Genomic DNA, 11,427 nt, shown 5'->3' with positions numbered 1-11,427 from the left:
AAATTCAGTCTACTTGTCTTTAACTGCCATTTGCCGAAAGTCAGACTCTTCCCACATGCTAACTCATTTTTTTCAGCCTCAGACGCATCTGCATTCACCAAATTGTGTGTGGTTATCCTTAGGCCGACTTCATCCAGTGTCCAGAAAAATGGATTTCCGTGATATGCGAAATATTTAACGAGGCCACCTAATTTGCGTATTTTAATAAAATATATACAAAAAAATATTATAATTGTGTGCACATTCAACTGTAGGGGGGGGTTACCCTATTAGGGTGTGGTACCTGGCCGTAAGCTCGTCATACTTGGCAGGTGTTCGCCATAATCACTCAAAGGAAGTTCCTAATTAGCTTTGGACCGGTGTGGGTTTATTATGGGTAAAGTCAAGCCTATAAGAGGTCTGCTACTGCAGGTGCATAATTCGATTGAGAATGCTTTGCCTACTGTGCAGTTACTTCAGTACGTGGAGAGCAGGGCTATTTTTGTGTGTGTGTGTGTGTGTTTGTTTGTGCGCGCGAGACATCAGAGAGCGTGTAAGCACTTTTAATATTTTGGCCTCATGTAAATTAAACATTTTGTAATCCTTTAACATTCCCCTTGTTTTAAAAATGATATTGCACTCTTTCCCAGAATAAATAAGGCATTTACACAACTGCATGTGGCTACACTGCGCCTGTAAGGTTTACCATATTTTCCATAGTATGTAGGACGGTAGTCCCACTGTCATTGATCGGATTATGATAAGCAGTCATTTCTGAATACCATCTAGGGTAATTTGTACCAATTGGAGCAACTGGTTTCAATACATCTGCTGCTCCAAATACATAGAAGCTATAACTTTTAGAGATCATGTGAATAAACAAAGACTGGTATCGTCTCTTATAAGACACAAATTTACGTCACTTTTCAGCATGGGACAACAACACCACATCTCACATATCTGATTGAAGCAATACATCCTCTTACGCACGAGGTGAGACAAGTGAATTCAATGTAAACCATTGGGGGTAAATGGTGTCATCCTGTCGATGCTAATCTCTTCCTCACAGTCGTCCAAGTCACAAACGGAGTCGGTGCCATTTTCATTGTTGTGAGTTAGCTGTGATATCCTGTCAAACGTGTCCTCGTGCTCAATGCATTCCACTACGTTGGGGATCATATTGACGTAGGCGTTCACTATTTCTTTATGGACAAGTGTGTCCTGGTTGTAGGAGACCAACTCGTTGCTAATATTCACAGTTTCAACTGGTGTGCTGGAGCAGAAATTACGACAACCCAGCAGACTGGCAAATGCTTTTCTGAACTCTGCGTTAAAAGCGTAAATAATAGGATTCATGGATGAATTAGTCCAGCCAAACCACACAAAGACGTCAAATGTTGTCTCGCTGACGCACGGGAGACTTGCATCTTGGTCAGTCTGTGGTTTGTCACAGAATGGAACTATGCAGTTCAAAATAAAAAAAGGTAACCAACAACACACAAAAACACCCATAATGATCGATAACGTTTTTAAAACTTTGGTTTCCCTTTTAATAGACGTTTTCAATGTATTGTGGTGTTGGCACTCGAGTCTGTTGGTCCTGCAACTTGTGGCGTGCTCTGCCGCGCGCTCTAGGGACGCTATGGTCCTGATTTGGATCTGAGCAATCCGATAGATTCTCGTGTACGTCACAATCATAATTGCTACGGGTATGTAGAAACTTATTAAAGATGACGATATGGCGTATTCTCTGTTGAGACTAGAGTCACAGTTTTCCTCTACTTGACCCAAGGAGGCGTTATGCGCTCTGACTATTTCGTCTTCGCTGGCTTTGTGCCAGTTCAGTTGGACGGGTATGAATGAAATGAGAACAGACAAAGTCCACGTGACGCTTATCATCACAAAGGCAACTCGTTGGGTCATTTTTCTCTCGTAGCGGAACGGACTTGATATAGCCCAGTATCTATCCACGCTGATAATGCAGAGGTTGAGGATAGACGCAGTTGAGCACATAATGTCAAACGCCACCCAGTAATTACAAAAAGTGCCAAATGGCCAATACCCCGCCACCTCAGCCACAGCTTTCCATGGCATCACCAGAATTGCAACGAATAAATCCGACACAGCCAAAGAAACGATGAAAATGTTGGTCACTTTACTTCGTAATTGCCGAATTCGTAGCACGGCAGAGCACACCATAAGGTTTCCCAGCAGTGTCCATAGGATGAGCAGTGAGAGCAAACAGCCCGTCACTGTCCGGATGACCAGTTCCTTTCCACCGTCGGATGTTCCCTCCGATTCGGTCGAGTTCCACATAATCTCCCCAAGAGATAACGGAACGGAGTGGTTCTTATGCACTGAGTTGTATTTCGCAGGGTTCTCTGTGTCCTCTCAGGTGGAAAGCCAGTCCATAGCGCCATGCGCGTCTGAGGACGCAGTACTAACCAACTCACGGTGCTCTGTCGTCCCTTCGTCAGCCATTCTATTTGAAATAAATATACAAACAAAGGATTTGAGATTGCTTAGTGAATTTGCGACAAATGTGTTGCATCCACGCTGAACCGAACTGGGTGTTCGGTGCGCCAAAAGATTGAAGCGCGTTGGCGACCGCATGTTATTACCTCGCGTGTCGTCTGACCTGCCTTGCCAAAGTAAGACAGCAGCACTGACACTGTTGGTCGAGGCTACTTTGAGTTCGTGAGCGCTTTGAGAAGGGAGGGAGTCCCCTGAGCCAACACACACACACACACACACACACACACACACACACACACACACACACACACACACACACACACACACACACACACACACACACACACCTCCGTTGTGGAAACACGCACTACATGAATTGAGTTTCTACTCCTCTCGCTAGAAAGATACCAATGAGCATTCTATTTGGATTCTATTTTTGGATTAGGTTGCACACTCCAGTTGTAGGTTCCTGTTCTTCAAAAGCAACAATTCAATTTGCAAAATGTAGGCCTGAGTGAATGTTTTTTTTAAATTTTAATCTCTACTTTTCTATAAACAGTGAAAAAATATGGAGCATTTCATTGCTGTGGGGATAATGAATAGTAATATCCAGGGGTGCTGTCAGTGGTGCTGAAATTGCACATGAGACAACTCTCCCTCAGGAATGCGAATTTTACGCACGATACTTATTTTAGAATTAGCCTTTTGTGGATGGAATTGTATTGTTAATTGACGTTGTTTGTGTGAAAACAAACATTGCATATAAGTCATACATTTATTAAGGTCATCACTAGACTACGTTGTGAGCTATTGATAGTACAGCTCTCTCCAAATTATGCACGACACGTTTGGAGTGAGCGTGATGTTTTCAGTTTAATTTCAACTTCAGGCTAGACATCCACTCTCACACTTGACGTGAAAGTAGAAACACAATAACTCAGTGCACTCAGTGCAACATCTGCAGTTGCAGTGTATCCTCTCTTGCGTTGGCAGATTCCGTCTATTAAACGTCATCTTTATTTTTAGGCGTGTCAACAACATGCCTGTCAAATCGATCTGATGTTCCATCTACATAATCTCTCAGCGTCCTGCAAAATTCTGTCGAGTAAAATCTAGGATATGTTATGTCGAATTCTGACATGATTTACTTCATTCATTCGTGGGAATTTGTGCATACGATGATCAGTCTTTTTTTAACTGACTTTCACCTTCCTTGAATATAGTGAGTGAGCGTTTACCAAACAAAATAGATTTGTCAGCCCCTGTGCCCAACCCGCACAGTGTCAATCAATGACAAAGATGTATACAAATTGAACATTTTAATGTTAACTATTTATAATAGGCTAGCATATGCTTATCTATAGAGCATGAATTATATTCAGATAATACTCTGCATTTGAAATGATGATTGACATAATTCAGAAAATAAATAGGCTATATACCAATCATTTGTAAAACCCCTAGGGAATATAGTCACACGGTTTTGAAATTATTTAGCCATTTCATACCAACAAACAATGGGACTAGGCTAACTGACAACAATGGGTGATCGCAAAATTTTAGATTCGCTGACCTTTATTGAAGAGTTGAATACAAAGATAATATAGCACGCTTGGAATTGGGCAACAACCTTTGCAATGTATCTGATTCCGAGGTTTTACGCACTAACGCATAGTCCGCTAGAAAGTTAACATTTGTCGCCACCACGTGGCCAGCTATTCCATCAAGACGACATTTTAGCAACTTAGAAAATGGTCACAAAAATTCTAATAATTAGCAGGATCAATTGAGACTGGGGGTGAGAACTTTAGGCCTATATTCCCAGAGTTCTATAACGAGGCAAATTGATTCATCTTGTTTCCAAAAATATGGTTTTAACTCTTGCGGGGAAAGAAGATAGCTTCTGCTATTTGAGCATTGCGCTATGCTACATAGGCCTATGTGCTCTGATGAAGGGGTCCACAGTGAATTGATGAACTTTTAGCTAACATGCAAAGAGAGACCAGGGTCCCCTACCAGCAGTGGGTTATAGGACCCATGCATGTACATATGTTTTATTTGAGTTATATCTTCATAACTTCACTGTAGATAATAGACCAAATGTATGTAATTTCTTTTAACTTAAAATGTCAGTTTCACAATAATTTTTATTACAGAGCCAGGAGCCTTTATGTACATTCACTTTAATCTACGTTCAGATATGTACACAGGGAGGATATAGTATTGGTGCAGGTTTACCAATAAGCATTGACCACAGATTGGCACGTACAACTGAAAACAAGTACAGTAGTTAGCACCAATGTAGAACTCACAGTTTTCTGATAGTCCCTACAGCCTAAATATGTTGTCCAAAAATTAACCATACAGTAGCACTACATTTCACTAATTCATCACAAAATCGATCAACAACATCACAGGTTAAGATTATTGTCAACGCTTACTTTTCAAAACTACATCAATCAAGATATTTGGTTCAGTTTCAGGGTTGTTTCAGTTTAAAACAACATATTTGCTTTTTGGAAAATGCATGTCAGTCAATACAGTATATACTGATCTGTGCAAATATTGTATAGTTTCCCTTTTCAATAACATAATAACCGCCCTATTCTTCTGCTGTTTACCAAAACAGTGGCAGGGTGGAAACACTTTGGTGTTGTTTGAACTGCAGATTGTCCCTTTAAAATGCAGAGTGCATACTTAGTCTCTTCACCAACATGATGGATTGGGAGAGCAAATGGGGCACGGTGGCCAGTTTACGGACACTTTCAATGGAGATTCTCCATTGAGCATTTGTTTTAGTCCAGAACTAGGCTTAATATGGGTCCAGGGAATACATCAGTGTGGATTGGAGCACGCTTCACACACTCCCAGGCGGTTTCTTAGTGAAATTGAGTTCCATACCAATTATTGAAATGTTAAATATATTTAAGGAAACCACATTTCAGGTTCATTAGAAGAAGAAAAATATAACTAAAAGAAAAGGAGAGCTACTAGCATTAAAGATCAGTCAACACTGTACAGCATTCAACTGAATGTGTATGTCATCAAATATACACGGAATGATGTCAACAAGTCATGATTGAGGACAGTCAATACAATGAGACGTTTGCGAAAGATTGTGAGAACTACAGTCCAGTGTTCATTTGTTGGAGATTCTGAGAACTACAGTCCAATATTACACCGAAGAGCAATCAAAGTCTAGCGCTGCCCTATACTACAGTACATGTAGGACTCTAGAATGTGGCCAGCCAAGTAGTTCAAGTGTTTGACACAGAAGTATTGAGTTTCCTGTGTATTTTTCCGACCACTGAGAACATCCTCCATGACACTGTGCATTTGAAATATACATAAAAATGGCAACACACACACAACAAAAAAAAAACCCTTTAAGGCTTTTACAGTTGCACCTCATCTTTACAATCCATAGTACAGTTCTTATGTGACGTTGAATAATCGAGACCGAGAGAGCTTCTTTGGCTTCTCTGTGATGTTGGAGTACTGCTGCAAACACAGTGGTGTGTGTGATATCAGCACAACCGGGGATGAGGCCCACTAGTCTCACCATGATACAGGATTTGAAAAATGAATGTGGCATGGCTTTTTGATATAAGTTGTTTCACTGCACCATCTACTTTCATCGTGTATCATCACTTATCATGCTCCACTCTCATGATGCATTCATACATAGCCTGGCTTACATCTGTACTAGGTCTGAGAGACAACTCGACACTAAACTATTACATACGCGTTTTAATAACGCATTCAACAAAAATTTGATGAACATCAAAAGACAAACCCAAACACTTGTTATAACAGAGACCTAAATTCAAATGTCAATTTCACTTTTCAGTGCAGCAACACACAACAAAGCAAATACTATTTGAAATCTTTCAAAGACTTTGGCGTTTTGGGTGAGCCTCCGGGGGCGGGGGATCAGTTCTTGCACATTTGGGGCTATTCCATTGGTTACATTGTGCCAGGCCAGCTCAATCAAGCACAGCTAAAGTATTTGAAAGATTCCGAATACTATTTGAATCCAGGGTCTGATATCAATGTAATTTGTTGTCTATATCTGGTGCTACAAAATGTTTCCGAAGATGCATCGCTACAAGGGACATCTCATCTAGTATAATCCCCCTAAACTGACATGTTTCAATGCTTATTTAGAAGTCTAAAGTACATGACAAGAGTTCCTCCTGAAAGGTTGACCTGTGTTGCTATTAATTTCCTCTATGGAGCCCTTGGTGACAAGTGTTCTTGTGCATGTTGCGTCATCTCGTCGGTCCCTCTTCGTCTTGTCACACCCTTCGGAAGACTTCGAAGAGGGAGGCCACAGAGTGCATGCGGTAAAAGAGGTTCATGGGCACGGCAAAATTGAGAACTGTTGTCCATATGGTGAAGCCAAACGTCTCCTGCTCCAGGCCGTTGTCATACTGGGGTCTGCAGCCGAAGGCAGGAAGGATCCAGAGCTGCAGTGAGGAGATACCAAATAAGGTTAAACTTACCTTGTTGTTGTTGTTTTTTTTGTTTTGTTTTTGTGTGTGGTGAATACGCCTTGTATTTTCATAAACTCACACACAATGCATTTCCCTACTGGAACATTGCATTAAAGGTAGAGAATAAGAGTAGTTAGTAGGGTAAGAAATGGGGAATCCTATGTGTTTGAGAACTAGTTATGAGACAATAACATCAATGCTGACTATTGTCAATAAATAAATAATAAATCATAAGTTTAAAAAAACAGCAAGCTTACTGAGATGTTGCACATGAAGAGGAAGACAGCGATGTTCTTCAGAATCTGCCTCTTCTTGCTCGGGGTCTCCGCCACGTTGCTCCCGGCGTGCAGGGGCACCGCCGAATGTTTCCGTGAGCTGAATGTTCCGTAAACCTGTCCGTTCTCCACCTGCTCGTTCTCCAGCGTGACACAGCCCTTGTCTGGGTTCTCGTACGCCCGGTTGATGATGCCGTTGTAGGGCGGAGCCAAGGAGGAGGTCACAGAGAAGATCTCCGGCACAGGCCCCGCCGCCTCAGCGTCCTCCCTCTCACCGTCCTCCCGCTGGCGGTAGAGGGACTCTATGATGAACAGGTTCTGGATGTACTTCTCCAGGACAATGAGCAGCGAGTACATCAGGTTGGTCCAGCGGTAGCTCGGGCTGCTGCTTGAGGCTGCCACAGCCACCACGCTGCACCAGGACATGAGCCAGGAGCCCACCGACGATCCGAATAGGATCTCTGTGTCCAGCGTCCGCGAGGGGTTCTTGGTGGTGTCCATGGGCATAGGGTCAGCACGGTATATGAGCAGACCCGTGGCCCCGGCCGAGCACATGAACACCAGCATGACGATGCCGTAGCAGTAGAACATTGCAATGGCCGACTCCCGGGTGTCCATCGACTCTTCCACGTGGATGATGTAGACCACCAGCACGCCGATGGTGCTGGCCAGGGCGACAAGACCCAGGATGGGGCCGACAACCAGCCCCTGGGTCCTGGTAGCCGGCCTTTTCCGGTTGTACTGGAGGTTAATGCTGCGCCCTATGTTCTTCCACATGACGAAGAGCATTGCAGAGACAAAGATGTGGTACTCTATGTTGAAGGGGTATAGGTAATAGAGGCTGTTGGAGAACATGGAGCAGGCGCTGGTAGTGCAATTACAGTGAGGCTCCATATCCACTGAAACACATTAAAAAGAAACAATATCTTGTCAGTTTCAAGCACAGTGAAATCCCACTTCTGCAATCATAATGTACCTTACAAAACAGTGGCCTCCAGTTTGTGTATACAGGTAGACTACACAGAGGATGTAAACTCCCAAGTTATTCAAATATAACCAAATAAATTATGTATGGCAATAAAGTATATTTCAAGGTTTGTTTGCATGAAGCCAGTTGTTTTCTTTGTGTCTTATGTAACATAATTAATCAATTATTTGCCACCAGAGTCTAAAGCAACAATACACTTTAAATTGAGGTGGGAATTGACTTTAGAATTCAGATATTTACCAAATGAATTGGTCTGGACTTGAATATAGAGAAAATGTCCTGTTAGAGCCTCCCAGCTCAATGTCCTAGTCATTTCAACTTTGACAATCCTTCATGTACCAGTGGGTGGTCTGATAAATATTCCCACAAACTGCTCTTCACATGTGTGATGAGGATCATCAGGTTGGTGGATCAAGTGTATCAATCAACCTTCTGAACACCAAAATACACAATTCCACAAAATGGTATACAATGACTTCCAGTCTTTCCTCAAAATAATGCTTCCCTTTGTACTTGAAGCCCCTACCATTTGTACTACTCTTTCCTAGTGCTGCCCTCTAGAGACTGATTTTAAACTCAACCCTGAAGCACCACTATCTCTACCCACTCACGACCCCCTCCCCAAAGGGTACCACTACGGCCCTGCTCTCTTTAATTAAAAAGGGAACAACAGCGGCACAGTCAGCCTCACAGTCGGCCGGATATGAGGGAGCCGGTGGAGCAGCCACGGCTTAAGATGTATCAGTTACTGTAATTGCAGCGCCCTCGGGAGCAGCCCGGCCTGGGACAAAGGCGTCTGAGGTCGCTAGAGCTGGGGGGGTGGGGTGGGTGGTGGGGGCCAGCGACCGTGCATGTCTCGTGAAACCGAAGAGAGAGGCGTTCGACACAAACAAGACCTGCCGGACTGCCTAATCCATCCCACCTTCCCCTCCAACCCCCCTCGCACCCCTGTCTTTCATCCAATGAAGTGAGCTTCTCAAGTGAACTATTGTCCTTTTTTCTTTGGGTACAAGCAGCCACTCGACCCCTGGTCCCCTTACCTATGGTGAGGTTTACATAGCCCAGGGAAGAGAGCCTTCTCTTGTGGTTGTTTAGGAAGTGCTCAGCCTCAGACATCACACCGTTGCACCACAGTAGCAGGTTGGTGAAGACTGCATGGATGACGCCAAATCTGAGGGAAACACACATGAAACAATATGATCTTACAATGACACTTTAAATTAGTACAATGTTTATAACAGGATAAATAAACTCATCAACTGTTTTATTGAATTGCACCAATGAAAAATGTACATGAGCAGAACCTAAACATACCTTAGGCTTGAGAGGCGTGCATGGGTTGTGACAATCTCAAAATACTGATTTATTATATTTCACAATACCTTTCAAAGGTCTCGAAGGTCTTGATGACGTCCTTGATGTGAAACCAAAGGAAATGGACCTAAAACAAAACTCAAAAAATTATATTTGTATCACAGCACTGACAAGACACACTATATAATACATTTAAAAAAATTAATAAATAAAAAAAACATTCAATTTCTGGTGAAGGCTTTCATTTGGACTGTGAAAATGAATCATCAGAATGTGAAGGCCATATCAAGCGACCTCTCAGCTGATGGATTACCTCTGCCTGTGCTACATTAGACTCCAATAACATGGACAATGACAGGATTATGTTGTACAGACAACTCTCTTTCTTGCCTGAGTAACAAAGCTTACATTATTCCACTTCAAGACAAAACACTACACCTGTTCAAGTGGAATTTTGATACCATTACTCAATAACTTTTCAAACAGAGCAGCCAGCTTACCTGTAACACTTTACACATTTAAGAGGACAAAAGGGGGTTTATTCATGGTTTATAAGCTGTTAATTGTTACTTAGCCTCTGTACATTGCAATTGTAGGCTCTAATAATACATTGGTTTAAACTGTGTGCTTGTCATTTAGCTGCTTGGCAAATACTGAGCTTATATGGCTGCACTGTCAATAATGACAGTAATAATCAATAGAGCATTCACAAGCATATTATTAAAGCAAGCACCAAAATAACAATCTTTAAATGAATAATTAACCGTTTATAAATTACAGACCACTTTCTAAATCCTTGAAAGTATAGGCCATAATGAAAAGCGTGATCAAATTAACATAGAATGGGGGTTGTATCTTACCTGTGCTATTGTGTGAGTTGCGTGGATGATAGGGTATACCCCTAGAACGGCCGACACGCATGATCGATAGCCCACAAAATAACCAATTCGGAAGGCATCCATGATCAACGAGAGGAGCGCAAGAAGAGTTAACCCACCTATATCAATGAAACATTCGTTATTATGGGGCTGCATGGAAACGGAAAACTATGCAAATGAACCTTTAATTGCTTTTGATGTCAATAAAATGTTTGAAAACCAAAAACAAATATATTCGGAAAATACGCCACATTTAGCTAGTTTTGAGAAGTATTAAACTATATAAAACATTGGAGATATAATATAATACCACGTTATTCCTATGGACTAATAACGACCTCGAGGTTAAATAAATACATTCGCAACACCATTTTACGTAAAGGAAAGACTAAATCTTCCAAATATGCGTGTCAGCTTCACCTCTTATCCAACAGGTAGTAGCATGCACATCCTTTTCTGGCTGTAAGTTACTCTGCCTGTCTCTGCTCACGATGTACCATATCATCCATATCAGCTGGAGGATCATGAGGGTCGTGATAAACGACAACAGGTGCTCTTCCTTCACTGATGCGCCATGGTGCGCAATAGCCAGCATCAGCGACACGCCGATCAAAAGTAAGTTAGTCCCATACTGGCCGCTCAGGATCTCAGCGTTCTTCTGCGGATAGTCCTCAGTCAAACTGACTTTCAACTTGGTGAATATTTTCTTTTCTCGCTCTGAACTGGAGGACGAGGTAGTGGAACTGTGACTGTAGGACTTATTTAAACACATAAGATCAAGGCCTCCGTGCTCAACCATGGCGCCGAAATCTGTAACATTCGAGTCAGAAAGTAAGAGCAAAGTCAAAACTGTGCGCTATAAGTGCATTTGTGGAAGGCCACGCGCGCAACCTGTTGCAACAAGGCGGGGACGCAAATGGATAGGAACTGTGCCAATTGCATGTTGATTCAATCCAAAGACGGTCTCAATTGTTTCGCATGCTTTCAGTGTCCAGTTTCACTAACTTGGTGTGTTTGATGTA

The 11,427-nt window shown here is 42.3% G+C and overlaps 1 protein-coding gene and 1 pseudogene across 1 annotated transcript; both read right to left on the bottom strand.

The window, feature by feature from the left end:
* Window positions 1-987: 987 nt before the first annotated feature.
* On the bottom strand, window positions 988-2,399 carry LOC139369732 (D(1B) dopamine receptor-like; annotated as a pseudogene).
* Window positions 2,400-4,618: 2,219 nt separating this feature from the next.
* On the bottom strand, window positions 4,619-11,204 carry LOC139369731 (otopetrin 1). Its single transcript, XM_071108992.1, has 6 exons — window positions 10,826-11,204; window positions 10,388-10,524; window positions 9,596-9,654; window positions 9,254-9,384; window positions 7,208-8,124; window positions 4,619-6,923 (listed from the first exon to the last, which is right to left on the bottom strand). Exons 1-6 carry the CDS (start codon window positions 11,202-11,204, stop codon window positions 6,753-6,755), a joined length of 1,794 nt encoding a protein of 597 aa, XP_070965093.1. The 3' UTR covers window positions 4,619-6,752.
* Between the last annotated feature and the right edge of the window lie 223 nt (window positions 11,205-11,427).

Source organism: Oncorhynchus clarkii, chromosome 17 (genome assembly GCF_045791955.1).
Source record: "Oncorhynchus clarkii lewisi isolate Uvic-CL-2024 chromosome 17, UVic_Ocla_1.0, whole genome shotgun sequence".
In the NCBI taxonomy this organism is placed as follows: Eukaryota; Metazoa; Chordata; class Actinopteri; order Salmoniformes; family Salmonidae; genus Oncorhynchus; species Oncorhynchus clarkii.
The sequence above is the reverse complement of the archived record's forward strand: the minus strand, read 5'-3'. Positions and strand labels throughout refer to the sequence as shown.